This window comes from Pristiophorus japonicus, chromosome 12 (assembly GCF_044704955.1).
Source record: "Pristiophorus japonicus isolate sPriJap1 chromosome 12, sPriJap1.hap1, whole genome shotgun sequence".
Classification (NCBI taxonomy): Eukaryota; Metazoa; Chordata; class Chondrichthyes; family Pristiophoridae; genus Pristiophorus; species Pristiophorus japonicus.
Genome location: NC_091988.1, coordinates 104,715,657 through 104,743,576, shown reverse-complemented (window position 1 = coordinate 104,743,576; position 27,920 = coordinate 104,715,657). Strand labels below are relative to the sequence as shown.

The window sequence follows — 27,920 nt, the reverse complement described above, 5'->3', positions numbered from 1 at the left end:
ACTACCGGCCTTGAGGAAAACGACAAAAAGATCCCTGCAACCGCCCCCACGAATATTGACTTGTATCGCGGAGGTCAAAGGAAAGGCCCACAGCCGTTGGATGAGGGAGTATGATTGGAGCTTGAAAATCACATGCAGATCCAAGAAGATCTCATAGCTTAGATAGTGCGTACTTCCTCAGCAAGTTGCCAGAGATGAACGATGATGTCTTGCCAGGATGGACTGCTACAGTCCCTGGTACAGAAAACGTCAATCCACCCAAGTCAAACATTGGCTACCTTCCAATCATTGATGCCAGCCCTATTGAGCTTAGTACAGTGTACACGATCTTGCAATGAAGTGTTGAAAGATAAGAAAGTTAAGTGTTATGGGGAGAAGGAAGGGAATTGGAGTTGAGGCCAGGATTGGATCAGCCATGATCTTATTGAATGGCGGAACAGGCTCGAGGGACCAGATCGCCTACTTCTGCTCCTATTTCTTATGCTGATATTGCGGACAAGCTCAGACTGGATAAGATTGTCGTAGAAATGGACCATGCAATTTAAGCAAAAGCCCAGGAGATTCGTTGGACGAATGCCCTCTTCATGCAGAGACTTATTCTTTGCAGGGGGGAGTTTCATACTGCAATGACATTCACAGCTTGCATCGGGAAAAGATTCGCAGATGCCGGTCTTCAAGACAATGTCACCGAATCTGAACTAGTTGCAGCAGGTTCTGTCAATGGAGTGGTAAGCGACCATCATTACAACAGGAGTGTGAGTACTCACAAGATCATGTGAAGCTCTAGAGAGATTGAGATGGCCAGCTTACATGGATACTGTACCAGAAGAGGAGCAAGACCTTGCTTACAATCTTGCAGCTGATTTTCAGACTGCCTTCCCCAATGATGATTTCGATGACATCCTCAACTCGAGAGATTCCAGACACTCATCAGTAGCTACAAGAGCTTTGTTAGTAACAACAAAAACAACCCAACATTTCAGTTCTGGAGCAGTTACATCAGTATGGATGAAAAATTGCTGCTATTTATCAGAGCAACCAGAATAATCAGCTGGGGTCTTCATCTGTCAAGTGTTCGCTCCATGATGCCCTGGTTCTTCTCGTTTGACCGGGTCTACTATTCCAGGTATCTTTCAGCTTACTGGCTTGAGATGTGCAGCTTGAAAGAGAGTCACCCGATAACAATGCAGACCTACAAGCAGGGCAATTTGTTGCCTCGAGACAGCAGGAATATGGCTTCTCTCAGACTGCATGTGATCAAGTTATAGACAGACCGTGACTCCAAGACAAAGGGAGGTTTGAGGGGATTTACTCTCAACAAGGGATCTGTACAAAGGTGGACCTTGTCACAGCATAAGAGGGCTGCTCTAAGCAGAGAATGCCGGGATGGCTGGTCGTAGAATGTCAACAAGATCTCATGTTGACTTGGATGAGACAAGAAGGGAACGTGATGAAAAGGATGTGAGGAATGTCATGGACACCATTCAGAATATGGTTAATCCTTTTGACCCTTCCTTGGAGACAGATCAGTTGTCTCACATTAGCATCAGCACCTGTAGTCAAAGACCTTACAGAGGCCGAGGAAAAGGGAGAGCAAACGTTCATGACTTTTTGTCAGAAGCGACTACAAAACCAAAATGTCAGCTTTCATGATCCTGTCAAGAAGATGAAACTGAAGACTTTCAAGGACTCAGGAAAATGTACCATAACGAAAGTAAGGGGTAGAGGGATTATTCTGAAAGCAGATCGGAACTTATTTGCCAGACTAATAGTTGTTGCAACAGTAAGAAAAGTGGACATGGATGAGATGCCGGTTCCATTGCCCTTGTCTCTAGCTAATCACGATGGACCCCTCATCAAGACAAACAAAGCCAAACTCTTACACTTTCTCGAGGGGTCAGTCAACCCCCACCCCCCACCATTGATGGGATCCCAAGTAGTTCAACATGGGTGTGGGGTGCTATGGCATTAATTCAAGTCAGGAAACCACAATCAACATTTGGACAGTTTGTTGATCAAGTACTGAAAGTTCTTGTACGACAAGCAAAGATGGGTACGAGACCAAAATCATCAAAAGTGGTGAATGGGGTCGGAGGTCAGTTGGAGGAACGCAAATCACCAAAATCTTTTCTCCTGACCAGAAAATTCCAAAGCAGTGGACAAAATTTCTGTCTTACGGTGACAACAAGGAAAATCTTCTCTAGGTCCTCTATGAAAGATGGTGCATGTCTACAAAGGAGATTATTGATGATGTAACACTCTTTGTTGGACACGGAAGCGAGTGTCATGCTATATGTAAGAATGACAGCAAAACAGATCTGGAGGTGGTACCAATCCCAGCACTGCTCCCCAACCAGGAAGAAGCCGACACACGACTACTGCTTCACAGCGCATTTGCTGCCAGTACCAGTGAGCATGTCATCATAAACAGTCCCTACATTGATGTCTCTGTACTGTGCTCGGTGTTCTGCTAAGCTCTACTTTCGCACAGGAAGAGGAAACAACATGCATACCATAGGTGTTCATCGCATCTTTGATCACTTTGGGAAAGATGAATGTGCTGCTCTCACAGGGTTTCACTGTTTTTCCGGAAGTGATTCACTGAGTGCTCTGTATGGAATGGGGAAGGTGAAATCAGCCAAAGTCCTGATCACCAGCAAAGAGCATTATTCGATATTTGAGCAGTTAGGGACCTCGTTTGCTGTTTCACAATCCCTTTGTGAGGAACTAGAGGCATACACTTGTGAACTCTATGGGCAGAGTGGATGCAGAGATGTGAACCAGGGCAGATGTCAAACGTTCCAGACCGGAAGTTATGCAGAGAAGTGCTTGCCACCAAATATCGATTCACTATCCAAGCATACACAGCGTGCCAATTACCAGTCTGCAATTCACAAACGATGTCTTGAGAACACGCCGGAAATCTCATCTCCAAAGGACCATGGGCAGAGACTTGAAGATGTTGTACTTGTCACAGACTGGATGACACTTCCTCCAGCAACAGCCAGTGTAATGGAGCTCGCACATTGTTCATGTAAAAAGACCCAGAGTACACAAGGAAGGTGCTCGTGTCTTCTCCACAAGCAATATCTGTTCATGTGTAGGTTGTGAGAATGTTGCATCTTTGCCCGAGACTTCCAGGGCTGAGGAAACAGATATCCTAGATTCTGATAATGATTCACAGATATGCATTCCTTTTCAGCCTCTAACTTTTTTTCAGATCTATTTTGGTTTTTCAGTACTTCTATCTTTAAAAAAATCAATATTATTACTTTTATTATTATATTTATTTATATGGTTGACAAATGCGTGCGGGAATCCGTCTGAAATGTCAATAAGTGTGTATGAAATAAATGGTTGCTATGGTAGATTTATTTCTTAGCAATGGATATGAAAACAAAACTTAGATTTATGTATAACTGCACCATATGATGTGTCCAGACCGCACATGTCCTCAGTGATACTTTTTTTACCAATTCTTACACTATTCATGCTTAAAATTTAGCAGTAGCACAGATATGTCACTGTTGCTATGGAAAAGAAAGTCCATAGCAACCATTTTTTTGTTTTTCTTTGTTAGTGGCCATTTCTCGGTAACACTCAATTTTCAGACTTGGGAACATTTGGTTTTTGCTTCAGATACATATGTTTAGCATATTTAGCATGGTTCCAAGTACTTCCCACACAGAGACTACGGAATTAAAAATCTAGGCAAGAAAACAGGCTTCGGCCCACGGTCTATTTTCCGGCTTTAATGATTAACACAACCCCTTCCCAAACTACCACGGCAGCTAGTGCTGACTGTGGGGCATCGGAGGTGGGCTGGGGCACAAATTGGACCCTTGCTGTAAGATGGTCCTTAAAACATTCCACACTGTAACTTAAGACTGAGGTGAAGTGGGCATTGTAGCAGAGTAGTCCCTGTGCACAGGTTGGACTGTAGCACCATCAAGATACTGCCCTGACTGTATGGAGCAGCAATTCTCACATCCATGGGCCATGACAGCATTCGCATTTTCCTTATAACAATTTTCTCTCCTTCTAATTGAGTGTTAGCGGGGAGGCAAGTTGACTATGGGGGCATCACAGCCAAACCCAATCCTATCCTCACTTGATGTCTGTATATACGCACTTGATTTTCCATAAACCTCCCTCAGACAAGAGGCACTGAGGCCAACTGCAGCATTCTGGGTCTGACCTAGGTAGAGATCAGCTAACTTAGCACAGACGAATAGTCAGACCTGGGAACTTCTGGCTAGGAGAGCTCAATCTCTCCAGGTGGTGTCCTTACTCACTGGGCCAGTGGGGAAGATAAAATACCTGGAGTTTTGGTCTCCTTACCTAAGAAAGGGTTTACTTGCCATTGAGGGAGTGCAGCGAAAGTTCACCAGACTGATTCCTGGGATGGCAGGACTGTCGTATGAGGAGAGATTGGGTCGACTGGGCCTGTATCACTTGAGTTTAGAAGAATGAGAGAGGATCTCATTGAAAGGTCTAAAATTCTGACTGGGTTGGATAGACCGGATGTGGAGAGGCTGTTTCCCCTGGCTGGGAAGTCTAGAACAAGGGATCACAGTCTCAGGATAGGAAATTTAGGACCGAGATGAGGAGAAATGTTTTCACTCGGAGGGTGGTGAACCTGTGGAATTCTCTACCACAGAAGGCTGTGGAGGCCAAGTCACTGAATATATTTGAGGGAGATAGATAGATTTCTAGAAACAAAAGGTATCAAGGGGTATGGGGAAAAAGCAGGAATATGGTGTTGAGATAGAGGATCAGCCATGATCATATTGAATGGTGAGGCAGGCTCAAGGGCCGAATGGTCTACTACTGCTCCTATTTTCTATGTTTCTATGTTTAGCTGTTGTGATTTATCTTCATGTTCCTTTCTTTTAACATTATTTGGGTTCTATGGGAGTTGCCATTGACCATTCTCTTGTGACAGTTGCCAACCTGGAGCAGTTGCTGCAGTCAATTAAGTTGCTGTAGGATCTACTGTTGTTGCCAAAGTAGTACTGTGTCTGCTTGGTGACACAGCTAGTCTTCTTCAGTTCAACGCTGTCCGCTAATGTATCATCTAGTGACAAAGGAACAGGATGAATTAATAGAGAATTGTGCAGGCAACCACCTCAAATAAGCTAGCCGGAGACATCATCAGCAGTAAATGGCATTGAGTAATGGAGCAGAACCCCGTGCTGCTGCAGGAGGGCAACGGCTGACTGCAGTGTGGGCAGGTACAGCAGGAGTGACGAGGTCGGGGCGAAGGAGCGGCGAGAGTTCGTAGAGGGAAGTAACCGGGGCCCAGGGGAGATGAGGGCCATGGGGCAGCACGGGCCAGCCCACACTGCGATATGTGTGCGCACTAGGTCTGTGCAGCAGAGCTGGTCTCCAGTCGTCCTGGTTAAAACCCTTGCCACTGGACCAAGACCTAGTTCTGTCAAGCCCGTGTGGTGGCTGGTGTGCAACGGCCACCACATGTTAAAAAAATCCACGCACAGGCATCTTCCACCCTTCAACATGTAGTTCAGGATCTGGAATATTAGGTCCTTCATTGAAACAACTGTGAACTCATCTCTTTTCGGCGTGGAAGCAAGTCATCCTCATATCAAGGGACTGCTTATGATGATGAGAATGAATGTTTTGCTGTTCAGATCTTGCGGCCACATTTGGAGTGTCCTGCAGCAGGCCTGTATTTCTGGGTTAAATGGCCCTCTCACTCTCCTGTCTCCAGCCTGTCCTCTGACGGAGAAGCATCGTCAAGCAAGAGGCCTCAAGCAGCAGTAATGGGCGCCATGGTTCGGGCGTTTTGTGTCTGCTGTCCAAGAGGAAGCAGATGCTGGCCATACACCCCACCAGCGCTTATCCTCGGGCTGATGTTCCTGGTAACTTTGGGTCCTGTGTGTTTGCTGCCTGCCCACCCCACCGATCGGGGAAGGGCTGAGTGCAGGGCCTATGGCCCACCTCTTCAGGGTGCCCCACCAGTGATACAAGAAGAAATTGAGGCAGGAGCAATGGGAACAACCCCTCCCGCCCCCACAATCTCATCTGCATGGCAGCCCTTAGCAATTTGCCCCTCCCCTTTCCTCACCTCCTTGGGGAAACCCTGGAAATCCCAGGGCATCATAAAAGTATCACTCGTGGAACAAGTGTTCTCTGACCATAAATCCCAGCAATACGGGCCCTGTGCACTGTCTCATGTCACATGTAGCATGTGTAAGTAAAAATTATATAATCACATGGCAGTGACATTAGTAGAGAGAAGCTGTCACAGAAACATTGCCAATTTGCAGCCTCGTTTAATAGGCAGGAAAGCTGTGTGGCTAGCCTGATACATGGAGACTTCGTGTGGAACCCAGTCTCTGATTCCACTGCACTAGCCCCCTGAATGTTGTCCATCGCTCGTTGATTTGCCGTTTGCTCACCGCCAGTGTTATGGTAGAGATTGAAATTAGGCCGATACGTTTGTGTGTGTATTCAGGGAGAAGTGAACCAGGGCCTAATTGATTTGCTGAATTTTTTTCTAGCCAGAGACTCGTACCTGCTTGGAAGCTGAGCTGGAAGGTAAGAGCGTATAACAACTGTTGCAATAAAGACCTGGGGAAATGAATCAAATTGACAATCATTAATTGAAGATGTGATACGTGAGCATTTCTCTTAATAATAGAAATTGGAAACCCAACACCAAAGGTGAGGCATTATCACCTGTCGTTTTAACTTTGCATTCCTGTTCGGAGATTCTTCTCAGCCCACATTTAATTTGCTAAAAGCTGCACCAACATCACCCACTGTGAAACCGATTGTGGCAAGTGCCATTTCATGAATATACGTTTGAAACCTTCCTAAACCTACCCAAGTAATACACTTGCATGGTGGTGAATAAAGAGGCTCCTTCCAGCAGCCCACATGCAATCTGCAGGGAATGTGATTCCAGCCATTTAAATAACAGCTTCTTCACTGAAGAAGAAACAACTGCACAACGAGCCCCGGAACAGAAGTGTTGAAGCTTCTGTTCCCAAAGGTCTCTTGTGAAGATCTGGCTGATTGAAATTGGGTAACAGGTTCTTACTTTGGAAGATGGAAACAAGAAGCTCAGTGAAAGGGAGATACTGCTTCAATTATAAATCTTTGAAGATAACTTCTTAATGCGAAGCGCAAGTAGGAGGCAAGATTCATTCACCCTAATCCTGGCTGTGTCTTTGACGCACCGGCACACAGGATCACTGCCGCAGCCCATTACACACTCTCACACTCTCACACACATAAACACACACTCTCACAGACACACACCCACACATAAACACACGCGCTCAGGCACACACTCACACAGGCATAGCAGCGACTCACTCTGACTGCCGGCGATGTAACACTGAGGTGCAGCATAATGTTAGTTCACCCGTGGAGACTCTCCCATTTCCTTTGCGGTGAGACAGTGTTAACGATATGAGCGTTATCTTACCAGGTAGCGGCTGAGCTCCACCAGGCCAGGTTCAGCAAATCGGCAACTGTAGGCTTAAATAAAACATAACATACAGGTCAGAGGGTTGCATCAGCACAGACATACAGTTCCACCCTTTCATCTACCCTTGAACAGGAAAGTTCTGATCAATATGCGGACTTATTGGAATATATTTTTCCTGAACTCTATTGATCACTCCTTTAAATATTGCCCACAGTTGTTTTTCTTTGTTGATATTTTTCTCCAGTTACCTTCCTTCGCTCCATCCTCATTCCCTTTTAGTAGATTTTATTCCATTCCATTACTTTGATCTTTGAACTATCTACATCTCTCGCAATAATTATCTTAAACTTTATTATATGGTGATGGCTACTCCCGAGATGTTCTCCCACACTTACTTCTCTTATCTTATCGGATTAATTTCCCATTACTGTAGCACTGCTTCCTGCCTCATTGAACTTCTTACATATTGGGTCAGGAAAGCGCTTTGTACACACTGTAGAAACTCCATCTCCTTCTCCCCTATCACTCCCTCTCCCTGCCAGTTTATTCGGGGATAGTTAAATTCCCCATGATGAGGATTCTGCTTTTTTACTCCTTTTATATATTTACCTACACATTACTCCTTCCACTGCCTTGCCACTATTTGGTGTTCTGTAGTACAGTACAACCTCCAAAATCCGGAACCTCGGGATCGAGGCTGTTCCACATTTCGGGTATTTCCGGATTTCGGAACTTATTTCCGACGTCCCGAAACCGGAAATGCACAGGCCGGGGTTCGGGTATTGCCGGATTTCGGAGACGAAATCCGATGTTCCGAATCCGGAAACCTATTTGGCTCAGCGGTGACCTGTAGTTAGTAAGAAAAAAAATGGCCAGGAGAAACCTGAGTTGCAGCCCTTAGGACAGTGCTAGAAGTGATATAAAGACCTGCAAAAAAGGCCATTCAAGTTTTTATTTTTAAATTCTTTGACAGTGATTCAATAGTTAAGTGTCTTATGAATGTTGGTGATTTGTTACAAATTTCTTTTTGGTGTGTGTGTTTCTGTGCGTGTGGCGGGGGGGCGGGGGGGGGGGGGATTATATACTGTTGTGAAAAAAAATGTCCATATTTCAGAACATTTTTACAGATTTCAGACGACCCCTGCGTGACGTCCGGATTTCGGAACATTCCAGATTTTGGAACTCCGTATTTGGGAGGTTGTACCCACCCCTAATAATGTGACTGATTCCTTCCTGTCCTTTATTTCAATCCACATGGATTCTGCTTCTATCTCTTTGTTAGTTAGGTCCTCTCTTACTCCAGCCGTTATGCTATTTCTGATTAACTCAGGGAAGGAAGAAAGGCTGGTGGGTAGCTATCATTTCAAAATACATTAGAGCCTGCAATATTTAACTGCCAATCCTGGCCTGTCTGTAGCCATGTTTCTGATATGCCGATCACATCTATTTCCTCAGTTTTCATTATTGCCCCCAATTCCTCCATCTTGCTGCTGATGCGCTGTAAACCGATAAGGGGATAAGGGGTTCTGGGGAATGGTCAGTGAAGTGGAGCAGAGTCCATGATCGGATCAGCCATGATCGTATTAAATGGTGGAGCAGGCTCGAGGGGCTGTATGGACTACTCCTGCTCCTTCATAGCTATGGGATTTGAGTATAGGAGCAGGGAGGTTTTACTGCAGTTGTACAGGGCCTTGGTGAGGCCTTACCTGGAATATTGTGTTCAGTTTTGGTCTCCTAATCTGAGGAAGGACGTTCTTGCTATTGAGGGAGTGCAGCGAAGGTTCACCAGGCTGATTCTCGGGACGGCAGGACTGACATATGAGGAGAGACTGGATCGACTGGGCTTGTATTCACTGGAGTTTAGAAGGATGAGAGGGGATCTCATAGAAACATATAAAAATGTTGACGGTTCTGGACAGGTTAGATGCAGGAAGAATGTTCCCGATGTTGGGGAAGTCCAGAACCAGGGGACACAGTCTAAGGATAAGGGGTAAGCCATTTAGAACTGAGATGAGGAGAAACTTCTTCACTCAGAGAGTTGTTAACCTGTGGAATTCTCTACCGCAGAGAGTTGTTGATGCCAGTGCATTGGATATATTCAAGAGGGAGTTAGATATGGCCCTTACGGTTAAAGGGATCAAGGGGTATGTGGAGAAAGCAGGAAAGGGGCACTGAGGTGAATGATCAGCCATGATCTTATTGAATGGCGGTGCAGGCTCAAAGGGCCGAATGGCCTACTCCTGCACCTATTTTCTATGTTTCTATGTTTCCTATTTCTTATGTTCTTAAATTGCTCTACAGGAATTTTAATATCCTCTTACTTTCATTGCTCCTGCTTTATCTGTGTTTATTATTATGTTCTCTGAGTATTTACGTTATCTTTATATCTCTTTCTATTCTGAATTGTGCTCTCAATCCTTCTTTCACTGATCCTTCGGTTCCTGTAACGTGGAACCGTGGGTCTTTAAGAGACTGATATCACGTTTTGTAATGGAAAGGGACTGCATGGCCCTGCAGAATGTGTGCGATTAGAACGTGTGCCGACTGATCAATGTCATCCTGTCACCTTTCTGCGCAATCATAGAAAGACGGAAAAGCTCACGGCTGCAAGGGCTCACGTGGCTGATGTTCCTCTGCTGTGGGCCCCAAGACCTCCTTGGGTCATCAACTCTGGACCTATTCTTGGAGCTTTCATCATATGACCTCTTGCTTCCTCCCGCCTAATTAAAATGAGACCTTTTTCCCCCACATCTCCAATATATTTAAAAAACTAATAAACAAAAGTTTTCAAAGAGAATGAGAAAGACACACCAAACAGCAGGTATAAACTTACAATGAAGATGGATCTGGGTGCAGCTCCTGTGTCAGTATTAGGTGATGGACCACACACAGACTGATAGTCATAGGATTCCTTTTTTGTGTAGAAAGAAGCATTGTAGAGTGCATTCATTAAGCTGGGGTCCACCTCACTGAAGAACGTACCAATCTGGAGAAGTAATCAAAAACAAAGCACGTTTAGGAGCCTGTTCTGCATGACTGTTGACTCTATGATTGCCACGATCCAACATAAGAACATAAGAAATAGGAACAGGAGTAGGCCATACGGCCCCTCGAGCCTGCTCCGCCATTTAATACGATCATGGCTAATCCGATCATGGACTCAGCTCCACTTCCCTATCCGCTCCCCATAACCCCTTAATCCCTTATCGGTTAAGAAACTGTCTACTTCTGTCTTAAATGTATTCAATGTCCCGGCTTCCACAGCTCTCTGAGGCAGCGAATTCCACAGATTTACAACTCTCAGAGAAAAAATTCCTCCTCATCTCAGTTGTAAATGAACGGCCCCTTATTCTAAGATTATGCCCCCTAGTTCTAGTCTCTCCTTAGTTGTAGTTTCCCCTATCAGTGGAAACATTCTCTCTGCATCCACCTTGTCAAGCCCCCTCATAACCTTATACGTTTTGAGAAGATCACCTCTCATTCTTCTGAATTCCAATCAAGTTGTGGGTGAGCTTTCTTCAACTCAACACTGCCAAGACCCTGCACCCTAACCCTGATTCCAACCCCCTGCCCGACCGTTTGCTCAGGCTGAGCTCAATGGTGTGCAGTCACGATGTCCTGGAAGCGTGGCTGCAAACCCCAATTCTACCCATCACTAAGTCTGCTCATAATGTCCAGCCCTGCCTCACCACCACTGAAACCCACACACACATCTTCATCTCTCCCAGACTCGACTTCTCCAGCATTCTCCCCATCTCCACCTTAAGCAAACGCCCACTTAGCCGAGACTCAACGACCCTCCTCCTATCCTGCACCCATTACCCACTCCCCTGTCAGCCCTGTCCTTGTTCACCTGCCCCAACACACTGTATTCAAGTCATGACCTTGTCCTACCCTACCTTTGTAAGTTCCTCCAAACCTTCATTTTCAACAATGCCGTTGCTCACTTCCTATAATTATTAGGAATGTGCAGGACACCACCTGGCCAGCTCAGAGTGCAAAAACAGAACACAGCTCACTCTACCAATCTTTCTCCCATTGCTGCTCCTGGTCTGCTTTCTGCCACCGTGAAGTGCCCTGGCTATTCACTGAATTAAAGGCATGAGATTAATTCAAGCTATAGGTGTAGGAATTGAGTTTCGGCGAATGTTTGGTGTGGAGGTGCAGCAGGAGATCGTGGTGGAGGTGCGGCGAATGTTTGTGGTGGAGGTGCGGCGAATGTTTGTGACAGAGGAGCGGTGAGAGATCGTGGCGGAGGTGCAGAGAATGAGGGTACGGGGCCCAGGAGAGGCGTGAGTTCGGGGCCAAGAAGAGGCGAGGGCCCAGGGGTAGCACGGGCCAGCCCACACTGCGATATGTGTGCGCACTAGGTCTGTGCAGCAGAGCCGGTCTCCAGTTGTCTTGGGTAATCCTTGCCACTGGACCAAGGCCTAGTTCTGTCAAGCCCATGTGGCGGCTGGTGTGCAATGGCCACCACACGTTAAAAAAATCCACGCACAGGCATCTTCCACCCTTCAAGATGTAGTTCGGAATCTGGAATATTAGGTCTTTCATTGAAACACCTGTGAACTCATCCCTTTTTGGTGTGGAATTACGTCATCCTCGCTTTGAGGGACTGCCTGTGATGATAACCCTGGAGAGCACCATGTTCAACTAACTATTCAATTCTCAGTGGCATGTCTAATGTACATACAATGCAGGGCTTCCTGACAGCTCCGCTAATTAATGAGTAACTGAGCCAAATAGATCAGTGGGCCCCAGGATTGGTCTGTGCCTCGATATTAAAATTCTCATCCTGGTGTTTCAATCAGTTATGATACAACTTGCAGCTGAAGAGGGTTTTTGGCACCTGGCACCTGTTGAATTATTCCTCAGTCAATGAGGAGAGGTAGGGAAGAAAGTGGTAGAAACAGAGGAGGCCATGATGGTACTTACATACAAATTAAAACTGAGGAGGGGGCCATTCGGCCCATCATGCCTGTGCCAGTGCTAACTGGAGCTAACTACTCTCATCCCATTTCGTATTCTTTTTATCCAATTCTTTAAATGTTATAAGTCTCTGACTCAATGGTAACGCATTCCCTGTTCTAACTCTCTGTGTTAAAAAGCTTCTTCAGATTTCTCGCTTTGTTCTTGAAGTGATAATCCTCAATCTGTGCCCCCTCGCCACCAATTCACCAACCAGTGAAATCAGTCTTTCACTCCTTACCCTCTCAAAACCTATCATCGTCTGAAAATCTTTCAAAGTTTTGAAAACCTATATTAGATTCCCCTTTAACCTTCTCCGTTCCGTTGTGAACGACGTACGCCGTTATTAATGCATAAATCAGCAGCAACTTGAAGCAAGGAAGAGATACCCCGTGAATTGTGAATCACCTTAAGTTGTTGGCCGCTCTGCCATTAGCTTTGCCAAAATGGCATCTTGCGCTGAACCTCCCTGGTGTCAATTTTATTGTCTAATCCTGTGAAGCATCTTGGGATATTTTATTACGTTAAAGACACTATATAAATGCAAGTTGTTATTGTTACTCCCACCTTTAAAGATATCTGTATCTGCACCCTTATATCTGTTTCTCCACTCTGGTAAGTGTCATATTATTAAGGTTATATTTTCTTTCCATATGTTTTTCCCTAAATTATACTACTGACATTTCTGTGCGTTAAACTGCAAAAGCCATCTATCTGCCCACTCCACTAATCTGTTTTTATCAGTATAATACATTAAGACAGCATCTATATAATGAATAGATTTGATATTATAGAATATACCTGATATTACATGCACTATCATATTCATAGACTGTAGTTATAAAATAATATATCTGGTAATAAATGTATTATTTCTTGCATGTAGCTCTTTCAGAGAGCCAGCACAAACATAATGGGCTGAATGGCCTCTTTCTGTGCTGTAAGATTCTATGATTCTCGTGTACATGTGTTACAGGTAGATGCATATACGTGTATACAGAATCTTTTGGATGAAACATTAAACCGAGTTTAAACCCTGTCTGCCCTCTCGGGTGGATATAAAATATAGGCCTGGCACTATTTCAAAAAGAACTGGAGAGTTCCCCAAGTGTCCCGACTAATATTTATGTCCCAACCAACATCACTAAAACAGATTTTCTGGTCATTACTTCATTGCTGCGAGATGTCTCAAAGCTTAGTCAAAGAGATGGGTTTTAAGGAGGGTCTTAAAGGTGGATGGGAGAGATTAATGAGAGAAGTCCAGAGTATGAGGCCTCGACAGCTTGAGACACGGCCTCCAATGGTGGGCTGAAGGGAGGGCGAATGCACAAGTCCAGTCAGGGGGCAAGAGTATTGTAGGGTTGGAGGAGGTTACAGAGATAGGGAGGCACAAAGCCACGAAGGAACTTAAACTTGGGGATAAAAATGTTGTAATACTTCAAAAATTCTTGCTTTGAGCATTTTTCGTATCTTTCTTTTTCATGTGCTTTTTTCTAATTCTTCTATTTTTTCCATGTGACAAAGTCCCACCTTGAGCTTTCTAGCTCTGCCGACAGCTAGCTCTCCTTCCACCTACTACAAGATATTTGATCATCTTTTATTCATGTAACTTATAATTTTAATCTTTTATTTTTAATTTCTTCTCTGTGAACAAGCTTTCATTTCATTACTGTGCTCCACTAAAACTGCTCAGGCCATTGATTAAATTCACTAATTCATTTGTACCAAATCTGTATAGATGATAATTCTTATTGTTTAAAAAACTTTTGCTTCACTCTTATTTTTTTCTTTAATTCAGGCAGACCTGATCCCACCAAAAGCTGCTTTGATTTATTTAATGAATTAATTTGGATGAAAGCAGTTAATTAATTACTTTCAGAAAGCCATGTTCTCCCAGTCCTTCCCTTTCTTTTACATTTCCTGGTGACCCACTCAGCTGTTACTTACTTTATCTGTAGCTCCCTACATCTAACGCCCCAATTTAAAAAAGGAGGCAGGCAGAAAGCAGGAAACTATAGCCTAACATCCGTCACTGGGAAAATGCTGGAGTCCATTATTAAGGAAGCCGTAGCAGGATATTTGGAAAAGCATGATTTAATCAAGCAGAGTCAACATGGTTTTATGAAAGGGAAATCATGTTTGACAAATTTGCTGGAGTTCTTTGAGGATGTAACGAACAGGGTGGATAAGGGGGAACCAGTGGATGTGGTGTATTTGGATTTCCAGAAGGCGTTTGATAAGGTGCCACATAAAAGGTTACTGCACAAGATAAAAGTTCACTGGGTTGGGGGTAATATATTAACATGGATTGAGGATTGGCTAACTAACAGAAGACAGAGTGTCAGGATAAATGGTGTCATTTTCCGATTGGCAAACAGTAACTAGTAGGGTGTTGCAGGGATTGGTGCTGGGTCCTCAACTATTTACTAACTATATTAATGACTTGGATGAAGGGACAGAGTGTAATGTAGCCAAGTTTGCTGATGATATAAAGATGGGTGGGAAAGCAAATTGTGAGGAGGACACAAAAAATCTACAAAGGGATATAGACAGGCTAAGTGAGTGGGCAAACATTTGGCAGATGGAGTCGAATGTTGGAAAATGTGAGGTTATCCACTTTGGCAGAAATAATAGAAAAGCACATTATAATTTAAATGGAGAAAAATTGCAAAGTACTTCAGTACAGAAGGACCTGGGGGTACTTGTGCATGAAACACAAAAAGTTAGTATGCAGGTACAGCAAGTAATCAGGAAGGCAAATGGAATGTTGGCCTTTATTGCAAGGGGGAATAGAGTATAAAAGCAGGGAAGTCCTGCTACAACTGTACAGGGTATTGGTGAGGCCACACCTGGAGTACTGCGTACAGTTTTGCTCTCCGTATTTAAGGAAGGATATACTTGCATTAGAAACTGTTCAGAGAAGGTTCACTAGGTTGATTCCGGAGATGAGGGAGTTAACTTATGAAGATAGGTTGAATAGGTTGGGCCTATAGTCATTGGAGTTCAGAAGAATGAGAGGTGATCTTATCGAAACATATAAGATAATGAGAGGGCTGGACAAGGTGGATGCAGAGTAAATTTCCACTCATAGGGGAAACTAAAACTAGGGGACATAGTCTCAGAATAAGGGGCCACCCCATTTAAAACTGAGATGAGGAGGAATTTCTTCTCTCAGAGGGTTGTAAATCTGTGGAATTCTCTGCCCCAGAGAGCTGTGGAGGCTGGGTCATTGAATATATTTAAGGTGGAGATAGACAGATTTTTGAGCAATAAGGGAATAAAAGGGTTATGGGGAGCGGGCGGGGAAGTGGAGCTGAGTCCATAATCAGATCAGCCATGATCTTATTAAATGGCGGGGCAGGCTCGAGGGGTCAGGTGGCCTTCTCTTGCTCCTATTTCTTGAGTTCTTGTGACCTCCTCCTCTCAGTCTGTTCGTCCATATCCATTCCTTCATCCAATTCTACTCCTCTCCATTTATATTGATTTCAAAGTGCAACCTTTACCGGTGCCCCAATCTACACTCTGGCTCCACTAACTTCCCAATACACTGACCTCCACCCCACGTACACACCATTCATTTCCTATCATTTTCCCCAACAGCCCACTGCCCTCCATCCAAACCTCTCACCGGATTCCCCAGTACTTATTATCCGTCCTCAACTGCTCAACACACTGATAACCACTACCCTTTCCCACATACCATCTACTCCCTGAGCAGTTCCTCACTTCTCCAACTGAATTCTTACTACCCAACACTGCTCAACTGGATCACTGCCCCAATTCCCCCATCACAATCCCCACAGTACCCCCCCATCACAATCCCCAGAGTAACCCCCTCCATCGCAATCCCCACAGTAACCTCCCCCCCCTCACAATCCCCACAGTAACCCCCTCCGTCGCAATCCCCACAGTAACCTCCCCCCCCTCACAATCCCCACAGTAACCCCCTCCGTCGCAATCCCCACAGTAACCCCCCCCCATCACAATCACCAGTAACCTCCACCCCCTCACAATCCCCACAGTAACCCCCCCATCACAATCCCCACAGTAACCCCCTCCATCGCAATCCCCACAGTACCCCCCCATCACAATCCCCACAGTATCCCCCCATCACAATCCCCACAGTAACCCCCTCCATCGCAATCCCCACAGTACCCCCCCCCATCACAATCCCCACAGTAACCCCCTCCATCGCAATCCCCACAGTACCCCCCCATCACAATCCCCAGTAACCCCCCCCAATCACAATCCCCACAGTAACCCCCTCCATCGCAATCCCCACAGTACCCCCCCCCATCACAATCCCCACAGTAACCTCCCCCCCCTCACAATCCCCACAGTAACCCCCTCCATCGCAATCCCCACAGTACCCCCCCATCACAATCCCCACAGTAACCTCCCCCCCCCTCACAATCCCCACAGTAACCCCCTCCCATCGCAATCCCCACAGTAACCCCCCATCACAATCCCCACAGTAACCCCCCCATCGCAATCCCCACAGTAACCCCCCCAATCGCAATCCCCACAGTACCCCCCCATCACAATCCCCACAGTAACCCCCCCATCGCAATCGCCACAGTAACCCCCCCCATCGCAATCCCCACAGTACCCCCCCATCACAATCCCCACAGTAACCCCCTCCATCGCAATCCCCACAGTACCCCCCCATCACAATCCCCACAGTAACCCCCCCAATCGCAATCCCCACAGTACCCCCCCATCACAATCCCCACAGTAACCCCCCCCCATCACAATCACCAGTAACCTCCACCCCCTCACAATCCCCACAGTAACCCCCCCATCACAATCCCCACAGTAACCCCCTCCATCGCAATCCCCACAGTACCCCCCCATCACAATCCCCCCCATCACAATCCCCCCCATCACAATCCCCACAGTAACCCCCTCCATCGCAATCCCCACAGTACCCCCCCCCATCACAATCCCCACAGTAACCCCCCCAATCGCAATCCCCACAGTACCCCCCCATCACAATCCCCACAGTAACCCCCCCATCGCAATCCCCACAGTAACCCCCCCATCGCAATCCCCACAGTAACCCCCCATCACAATCCCCACAGTAACCCCCCCCCCATCACAATCCCCACAGTAACCCCCCCATCGCAATCCCCACAGTAACCCCCCCATCGCAATCCCCACAGTACCCCTCCATCACAATCCCCACAGTATCCCCCCCATCACAATCCCCACAGTAACCCCCCCATCGCAATCCCCACAGTACCCCCCCATCACAATCCCCACAGTAACCCCCTCATCACAATCCCCACAGTAACCCCCCCATCACAATCCCCACAGTAACCCCCCCATCATAATCCCCACAGTAACCCCCCCATCACAATCCCCACAGTAACCCCCCACCATCACAATCCCCACAGTAACCCCCCCATCACAATCCCCACAGTAACCCCCCCCATCACAATCGCCACAGTAACCCCTCCCATCACAATCCCCACAGTAACCCCCCCCATCACAATCGCCACAGTAACCCCTCCCATCACAATCCCCGCAGTAAACCCCCCAATCACAACCCCCACAGTAACCACCCCCATCACAATCCCCACAGTAACCCCTCCCCCCATCACAATCCCCACAGTAACCCCATCACAATCCCCACAGTAACCCCCCCCCATCACAATCCCCACAGTAACCCCCCCCCCCCAATCACAATCCCCACAGTAACCCCCCCCCCCATCACAATCCCCACAGTACCCCCCCATTCCTTCACTACTCGATACTTCTACCTCAACCATTCTTACCCTCAAATCAGCAATTCATTCTTACCCAACCATTCACTATCCCCAAACATGGTTGTGATGTTTGGGGGTTTGAACATTTGGGGGTAGAAATTGCCCCCCTCCCGAAATGGGGCACTCCCACCCTGTTTCAACTGTTTTTACCGCAGCTGTGGTTCAGGTCGCCTCTTGAGCAAAATTCTGTTCTTTGTTGTTTTATTTAAATTCGGATCTGGAAGTCGCTCTTATTGGGGGCAGAGACTACACGAAAGGGGCGGATACTCGGTGGTGGCAACACCTGAGGGGCAGAAGTTGGGGGTGGTGCAGTGACTGCCACGATGACGTCATCACGGCGCCGCGTCACCACGCCACTCCCCTTCACTTAAAGGGGGGAGCCTGCGCGATTTAAAACTTCGGCCCTCTGGGCCACCAGGGAGGGTTTCGGCCGGGCCAGCAGTCTGGCACCCAAGAGGAGGTGTCAGGCCACATGTTGGCAGCTAAGCCGAAACCGGGGGCATAACTGTCGGGCCGACCTGGCAGCCGTCGGACAACAAAAAACATGGCGGCAGCGGCAATGTGCCCTCCCCTTTAAGGGAAGCCACACTGCCGCTGTAGAAGGCCACAGCCTCACTGGACTACCGGGAAAAAAACAGGTCTTGGCATCGCTGGGCGGGCTGAAGATTTTCAGAGCGGAATGTTGCTGTCCGGGTGGGGGGAGATCGGCGGTGCGCACGGTGATGACACACTTAAGACGGATCGGCAGCAGCGGAGCGGTGGGGGGATCGGGGCACCGCCGGGAAAACTCGGACGGGCAATTGCGCTATCAAAGGCCATTCCACGAAAAGTCAGCGGCCACTCCACTCCGCAGTGTGGCCGCCGATTTGCAGTGGTAACAGGCCTTAAGGAGAGGAGCAATTTCGGCCCCTTGAGTTTTAGGGTTTGAACATGGTCGTGATGTTTGGGGTTTCAACATGAACCCCCACCATCCTCTGGATGAAAATATTTCCCCTCAAATCCCCTCTAAACCAATTACTTTAAATCTACGCTCCCTGGTTGTTGACCCCCCTGCTAAGGGAAATAGATCCTTCCTATCCACTCTATCCAGGCCATTCATAATTTTATACACTTCAATTAGGTCTCCCCTCAGCCTCCTCTAGTCCAAAGAAAACAATCCAAGCCTATCCAATCTATCCTCATAGCTAAAATTCTCCAGTCCAGGCAACATTCTCGTAAATCTCCTCTGTACCTTCTCCAGTGCAATCACATCTTTCCTGTAATGTGGTGACCAGGACTGCACGCAATATACTAGCTGTGGCCTAACTTGTGTTTTATACAGTTCAAGTATAACCTCCCTGCTCTTATATTCTATACCTCGGCTAATAAAGTCTAGTATCCCATATGCCTTCTTAACCATCTTATCTACCTGTCCCCCTACCTGCTATCCCCAAATGCATCGGTTGTGATGTTGGGTACCACAAGGATCAATGCTGGATCCTTAACTATTTACAATCCATATTAATGACTTGGATGAAGGGACATCCTATCTGTATCCACCCTATCAGTTGTAGCCAAATTTGCTGATGATGCAAAGATAGGTGGGAAATCAAGTTGGGAGGAGATCACAGAGTCTGCAAAGGGATATAGATAGGTTAAGTGAGTGGGCAAAAATTTAGCAGATGGAGTATAATGTGGGAAAATGCTAGGTTATCCACTTTGGCAGGAAGAATAGAAAAGCAAAATATTATATAAACGGAGAGAGACTACAGAATACTGTAGTGTAGACGGATCTGGAGGTCCTTGTACGTGAAACACAAAGTTAGTCTGCAGGTACAGCAAATAATCAGGAAGGCAAATGGAATGTTGATCGTTATTGCAAGGGGGATGGAGTATAAAAGTAGGGAAGTCTTGCTACAACTTTACAGGGTATTGGTGAGACCACACCTGGAGTACTGCGTCCAGTTTTGGTCTCCGTATTTAAGGGGGGGACATACTTGCATTGGAGGCAGTTCAGGGAAGGTTCACTCGGTTGATTCCTGGATGAAGGGGTTCTCTTATAAGGAAAGGTTGAGGAGGTTGGGCCTATATTCATTGGAGTTTAGAAGAATGAGAGGTGATCTTATCGAAACATGTAAGATTCTGAGGGGGCTTGATAGTGCGGATGCAGAGAGGATGTTTCTGCTTGTGAGGTAATCCAGAACTAGGGGGCATAGTTTCACAATAAGGAGTTGCCCATTTAAGGCGAGATGAGGAGGAATTTCTTCTCTCAGAGGGTCGTGAATCTTTGGAATTATCTGCCCCAGAGAGCAGTGGAGTCTGGGTCATTGAATATATTCAATGCTGAGATAGACAGATGTTTGAACGATAAAGGTTATGGAGAACAGGCCGGAAAGTGGAGTTGAGGCCACGATCAGATCAGCCATGATCTTATTAAATGGCAGAGCAGGCTCGAGGGACTGTATGGCCTACTCCTGCTCCTATTTCTTATGTTCTTATGTTTGGGGTTCTGAACACAGTTGTGATGTTTGGGTTTGAACATGGTTGTGATCATAGAATCATAGAAATTTACAGCACGGAAGGAGGTCATTTCGGCCCATCGTGTCCGCGCCGGCCGACAAAGAGCTATCCAGCCTAATCCCACTTTCCAGCTCTGGGTCTGCAGCCCTGTAGGTTACGGCACTTCAAGTGCACATCCAAGTACTTTTTAAATGTGGTGAGGGTTTCTGCCTCTACCACTCTTTCAGGCAGTGAGTTCCAGACCCCCACCCTCTGCGTGAAGAAATTTCCCCTCAAATCACCTCTAAACCTTCTACCAATTACTTAAAATTTATGCCCCCTGATTATTGACCCCTCTGCTAAGGGAAATAGGCCCTTTCTATCCACTATATCTAGGTCCCTCATAATTTTATACACCTCAATGAGGTCTCCCCTCAGTCTCCTCTGTTCCAAGGAAAACAAACCCAGCCTATTCAATCTGTCCTCATAGGTAAGATTCTCCATTCCCGGCAACATCCTCGTAAATCTCCTCTGTACCCTGTGCAATCACAGCTTTCCTGTAATGTGGTGACCAGAACTGCACGCAGTACTCTAGCTGTGGCCTAACCAGTGTTTTGTACAGTCCAAGCATAAACCCCCTGCTCTTGTATTCCATGCCTCGGCTAATAAAGGCAAGCATTCCGCATGCCTTCTTAACCACCTTATCTACCTGGCCTGCTACCTTCAGGGATCGATGCATACACTCCCAGGTCCCTTTGTTCCTCTACGCTTCTCAGTGTCCTACCATTTAACGTGTATTCCCTTGCCTTGTTAGCCCTCCCCAAATGCATTACCTCACACTTCTCCAGATTGAATTCCATTTGCCACTGTTCTGCCCACCTGACCAATTAATTAATATCTTCCTGCAGTCTGCAGTTTTCTTCTTCATTATCAGCCACACAGCCTATTTTTGTATCATCTGCAAACTTCTTAATCATATCCCTTATATTCAAGTCTAGATCATTGATGTATACCACAAAAAGCAAGGGACCCAGCACTGAGCCCTGCGGAATCCCACTGGATACAGCCTTCCAGTCACAAAAACACCCATCAACCATTACCTTTTGCTTCCTGCTTTTGAGCCAATTTTGGATCCAACTTGCCACTTTGCCCTGGATCCCATGGGCTTTTACCTTCATGACCAGTCTGCCATGTGGGACCTGATCAAAAGCTTTCCTAAAATCCATATACATTACATCATACGCACTACCCTCATCGATCCTCCTGGTTACCTCCTCGAAAAATTCAATCAAGTGATGTTTGGGGGTTTGAACATGATTATGATGTTTGGGGGCTGAAACTGCCCCTTTCCTTAATACCTGTTACCGCCGATTTGGCCAAGCTGCGGAGTGCAATGGCTATCAATTATTCGTGTAATGGCGGCAATTTTTAAAATTCCGTTCCTGCGGTATCCTGGCAGTGACCCGCTCCACTGCTGCCGATCCGTCCGAAGTACATCATCAGAGCGTGCTCCGCTGATGTTCCCCCTGATGGTGAAATTACGCAAGTAAATCTTTCTCCAGCCAAAAGCTGCTTTTCTCAGGCAGTGTAGTGAGGTTGTGGCCTTCTGAAATGGTGATGCGGCTCCCATTGAAGGGGAGGACGCATTGCCGTGGTCGCCATGTTTTTTTTTTGTCAGCCGACTACCACGTCGGGCCGACAATTATGCCCCCAGGTTCGGCCGGGCTGCCAAGAGGCAGCCTCGCAGCCCCTCTTGGGTGCCATGCCGCTGGCCTGGCTGAAAGCCTCCCTAGTGGCCCAGTGAACCGAAGTTAAACCATCACGCAGGCTGTCCCCTTTAAGTGAAGGGGAGAGCTGTGGTGACATGGCGCCGTGATGACGTCATCAGCGCTAAGCTGATGAGTGACAGCAGCGGCCACTCCGCCTGCCCCCAACTTCCATCCCTCTAGTGTGCTCACCGCCACATATCCGCCCCCATTATGACCAACTTCTGGTCCGCCAGAAAAGAAAAAGCCAAAGAGCGGAATTTTGCTCAAGTGGCCACCTCATCCACCGCGCCGGTAAAAACACTGGATGTGACGATGTGATGTTTGGGATTTGAACACGGTTGTGATGTTTGGGGTTTGAACACGGTTGTGATGTTTGGGGTTTAAACACGGTTGTGATGTTTGGGATTTGAACACGGTTGTGATGTTTGGGGTTTGAACACGGTTGTGATGTTTGGGGTTTGAACACGTTTGTGATGTTTGGGGTTTGAACACGGTTGTGATGTTTGGGGTTTGAACACGTTTGTGATGTTTGGGGTTCTGAACACGGTTGTGATGTTTGGGGTTTGAACACGGTTGTGATGTTTGGGGTTTGAACACGTTTGTGATGTTTGGGGTTTGAACACGGTTGTGATGTTTGGGGTTTGAACACGGTTGTGATGTTTGGGGTTTGAACACGGTTGTGATGTTTGGGATTTGAACACGGTTGTGATGTTTGGGGTTTGAACACGTTTGTGATGTTTGGGGTTCTGAACACGGTTGTGATGTTTGGGGTTTGAACACGGTTGTGATGTTTGGGGTTCTGAACACGGTTGTGATGTTTGGGGTTTGAACACGGTTGTGATGTTTGGGGTTTGAACACGTTTGTGATGTTTGGGGTTCTGAACACGGTTGTGATGTTTGGGGTTCTGAACACGGTTGTGATGTTTGGGGTTTGAACACGGTTGTGATGTTTGGGGTTTGAACACGGTTGTGATGTTTGGGGTTCTGAACACGGTTGTGATGTTTGGGGTTCTGAACACGGTTGTGATGTTTGGGGTTCTGAACACGGTTGCGACGTTTGGGGTTCTGAACATGGTTGCGACATTTAGCTGCTAACCTGGCCTGTCACTTTAAGGCCACTGATCTAAGTGTGCCAAGGTAGTAGTAGCTAGGAAGGCTGTAATTGCCTCAGGCTCCTTTTCCTTCTTTTTAAAAGCAGGGTAGTATCTTTGAAATGTGATGTCTGCATTGTGACATGTGCACTTTGATATCTGTGGTGATTATTAGCATCTGTCCTGCGGAATTTCTCACAGTAAGTCAGATTGTACATTGTTTTGCAAGGACCATGTTATACCATGTAGTGCACAGTGCATAGTGGATTAATCTGTTGTCAAGGCCAAGTTGAGTCCCTTTAAGGCACAACAGCTAATTGTTATTAAATAAACATTTGAGGTCAGAATGTAATTACTGTTCCGGTTGCATATCATAACACTGGCTTTCCATCTTTTTTTAAAGCGTGTTTGCTCAGGTTACAGATAAATGACTGCCTTTCATAAGAAATAGGAATAGGAGTAGGCCATACATACCCTCGAGCCTGTTCCGCCATTTAATAAAATCATGGCTGATCTGATCTTAGCCTCAACTCCACTTCCTTGTCCGCTCCCCATAACCGTTGACTGCTTTATCATTCAAAAAGCTGTCTATCTCCACCTTAAATATATTCAATGACTCAGCCTCCACTGCTCTCTGAGGCAGAGAATTCCACAGATTAATGACCCTCAGAGAAGAAATTCCTCCTTATTTCCATTTTCAATGGGCGATCCTTTATTTTCCCGAGTTCTAGATTCCACCGCCCCACACCCACCTCTCTGCATCTACCTTGTCAAGCTCCCTCAGAATCTTATACGTTTCAGTAAGATCATCTCTCATTCTTCTAAACTCCAATGAGTACAAGCCCAACCTGCTCAACCTATCTTCATAAGACAACCCCTTCATCTTGGGAATCACAGGTTTTTTCCAGTGTGTGATGGACAGATAATGAGAAATGTGACAGACAGGGAATGTGTGGTATACCTACCTTTTATTGATATATTTTATATTGCAACTTATGCAGGCAGTATCTGTATTATGACATACCTGGACAGTACCCGAGTAATACTGGTCACAGATGTCACCAGTGGTAGGCAAGGCTGTATTTTAACAATACCATTCGTGTACGGGACACAATTGGGTGCACATTCAGTGTGTGACTATCTGATCAAGGTACAACATTCGTTGCAGTCTTATGTTACCTGGCTCCAGTGGTCTGGCTGGTTGGACATGATCAGGAAACCTCCATCATCGATCAGCACGCACAACAGATCCTGAAAATCAATAATAGAAGCTGGTGAAATAAGTTGCATTAACATCTCTCGGCCAGTCAACTGAGTTGCCAACTAATTGGTCAGGGTGAAGATCAATTTGCTCATTTTCTGCCCCAAGGAATTGACTCCTTTCTGGTGTGTAAAGACCCACAGAGTTAGCAGAAAGTAGGGTCTTCAACTTCGTCCACATTCATTAATGTACACAGAACAGAGTGCAGTTAATAATTAGTGTAGCAATGATTCAAGTCAGCAATTGCATCCCCCAAACCAATCCAGGCACCTAAAGCGTGTCTTCACAATTCCAATAGTGAGCTCTAGGATGACTCTGCTGGCCCAATGAGTTATAGTCGTGCTGGAGTCCTAAGACAGCACACTGGGCCCATCAGTCATGGCTCTAGAGGAGTGTCTTGATCTCCCAGTAGCCACCCAGAGCTCTGTTTTTCTGGGCCAGGCAGCGCTGGCAAGGAGGGCAGCCTTCAAATGAAGGCATCGCGTTAGCTCCCTGGGGAAGCAAGTATTCGGTTGCATAATGCAGGACTGCTGGTCATATATGATGTAAGTAACGGCTGAGCGCACTGGATACAGCAAAGGCTATGGGGCCTGACAACATCGCAGCTGTCATGCTGAAGACTTGTGTTCCGGAACTAGCCTTGCCTCTAGCCAAGCTGTTCCAGTACAGCTACAACACTGGCATCTACCCGACAACATGGAAAACTGCCCAGGTCTGTCCTGTCCATAAAATGCAGGACAAATCCAATCCAGCCAATTACCGCCCCATCAATCTACTCTCAATCATCAGCAGAGTGATGGAAGGTGTCGTCAGTGGGGCTATCAAGCGGCACTTACTCACCAATAATCTGCTTACCTCCAGACCTCATTACAGCCTTGGTGCGAACATGGACAAAAGAGCTGAATACCAGAGGTGAGGGGAGAGTGACTACCCCTGACAAGAAGGCATCATTTGACCGAGAGTGTCTTCAAGGAGCCCAAGTTAAATTGAAGCCAATGGGAATCAGGGGGAAACTCCACTGGCTGGAGTCACATCTAGCCAAAGGAAGATGGATGTGGTTATTGGAGGCCAATCATGTCAGCCCCAGGACATTGCTACCGAAGTTCCTCAGGGCAGTGTCCTAGGCCAAACCATCTTCAGCTGCTTCATCAATGACCTTCCCTCCTTCATAAGGTCAGAAGTGGGGATGTTCGCTGATGATTGCACAGTGTTCAGTCCCATTTGCAACTCCTTAGATAATGAAGCAGTCCATGCCCACATGCAATAAGATCTGGATGACATTCAGGCTTGGGTAGATAAATGGCAAGTAACATTTGCGCCACACAAGTGCCAGGCAATGACCATCTCCAACAAGAGTGAGTATAACCTCCGCTCCATGACATTCAACGGCATTACCATCGCCACATCCCCCCTGTCAATATCTTGGGGTTCACCATTGACCAGAAACTTAACTGGATCAGCCACATAAATACTGTGAGAACAATGGCAGGTCAGAGGCTGGGTATTCTGCGACAAGTGTCTCACCTCCTGACTCCCCAAAGCCTTTCCACCATCTACAAGGCACAAGTCAGGAGTGTGATGGAATACTCCCCACTTGCCTAGATGAGTGCAGCTCCAACAACACTCAAGAAGCTCGACACCATCCAGGACAAAGCAGCCGCTTGATTGGCACCCCATCCACCACCTTAAACATTCACTCCCTCCACCACCGGCGCACCGTGGCTGCAGTGTGTACCATCTACAAGATGCACTGCAGCAGCTCCCCAAGGCTTCTTCGACAGCACCTCCCAAACCCGCGACCTCTACCACCTAGAAGACAAGGGCAGCAGGCGTATGGGAACACCACCACCTCCAAGTTCCCCTCCGAGTTACACACCACCCTAAGTTGGAAATATATCGCCGTTCCTTTGGCGTCGTTGGATCAAAATCTTGGCAATCAGTTTTGTACAGATATTTAAAGCATTTTCCTGATGCAATGTTTAGTGAATTACCTTTGCCATAGACAGCTATCAGCTGCAAGGACAGGGTACTGCAGTTACACCGAGTAGCAGGATTCCCCAGGGTCCCAGATGTCATAGATTGCACCCACATGGTCATACAAGCATCCTTGATATAAACCATCAGTTGTCCATGGCAAAACTCTGGCCTATATTAGTAAACAATGCATCAGGGACTTGCTTTACAGATCTGTACAAAGCTGATTGCCAAATGTTACTGATAATATCCCCGGTGTCAGTCTGGAATAACCCTGGTGCATAGAGATTCGGGGTGATTGTGGCCTTTATAGCCACTGCCAGGGCCTGTGGCGGGGTGAGCTGTTGGCCAGGTCAAAGCATGTGACGTGGCTCATTGATGGCTTCCTTTGTGTCGCACAACCTCCCTAAGCACTGTTCTGGGTCAACCAGAAGTAGAAAGTCAACGGTCTGTATATTCTGGTACAGAGTTACCAGTGGGGAGGGGAGAGGGTGCAATGGGCCTCTGGTCAGGCCTGACCAACACAACATCCCTGTGTTGCTCTTCCTCCTCTTCCGGTTGGGGTGGAGTGTAGAATGTTTCAGTGTAAGGGGTGTCGCAGTTGTGTGGGGCAGACCGGTTGGTCCGCCATTGTTCATAGATTTATATGTAACCTTCAGGGCTGCTGACCGAGGGCCGTACGGCTCTTTGTCGGCCGGTGCGGACACGATGGGCCGGAATGGCCTCCTTCTGCGCTGTAAATTTCTATGTTTCTATGTTTCCTCTTCCAAAATAGGTGGGGAATGGATGTCCCACAGCTGAAGGCACCAAATGTGAAAAAAACAAAAAAAGAAATGGCCAAAATGAAGTCAGGTTGGCAATCAACAATAACAACTTGTATTTTACACAGTAAAACGTGCCAATGCACTTCATAGGAGCGATTATCAAACAAAATTTGACACGTTGGAGATATTAGGACAGATGGTCAAAACCTTGGTCAAAGAGGTACGATTTAAGGAGCATATTAAAGGAGGAGAGAGAGGTAGAGAGGCGGAGAGGTTTGGGAAGGAAATTCCAGAGGTTAGGGCCTAAATAGCTGAAGGCACGGGCGCCAATGGCAAAGCAAAGAGATCCCGAAGGCTTGTAGGGCTGGAGATTACAGAGCTCGGGAGG

The 27,920-nt window shown here is 46.7% G+C and overlaps 1 protein-coding gene across 2 annotated transcripts in view; it reads right to left on the bottom strand.

The window, feature by feature from the left end:
• LOC139277400 (voltage-dependent calcium channel subunit alpha-2/delta-2-like) overlaps positions 1-27,920 on the bottom strand; it is a 1,881,585-nt gene that overhangs the window by 19,920 nt on the left and 1,833,745 nt on the right. For both annotated transcript variants that reach the window (XM_070895823.1, XM_070895824.1), the window contains 5 exons: positions 24,713-24,784; positions 10,293-10,445; positions 7,457-7,509; positions 6,539-6,594; positions 4,954-5,077 (listed from right to left, as the gene is read on the bottom strand). In XM_070895823.1, coding sequence (XP_070751924.1) covers positions 4,954-5,077; positions 6,539-6,594; positions 7,457-7,509; positions 10,293-10,445; positions 24,713-24,784 — 458 coding nt within the window. The remainder of the gene's footprint in view (positions 1-4,953; positions 5,078-6,538; positions 6,595-7,456; positions 7,510-10,292; positions 10,446-24,712; positions 24,785-27,920) is intronic.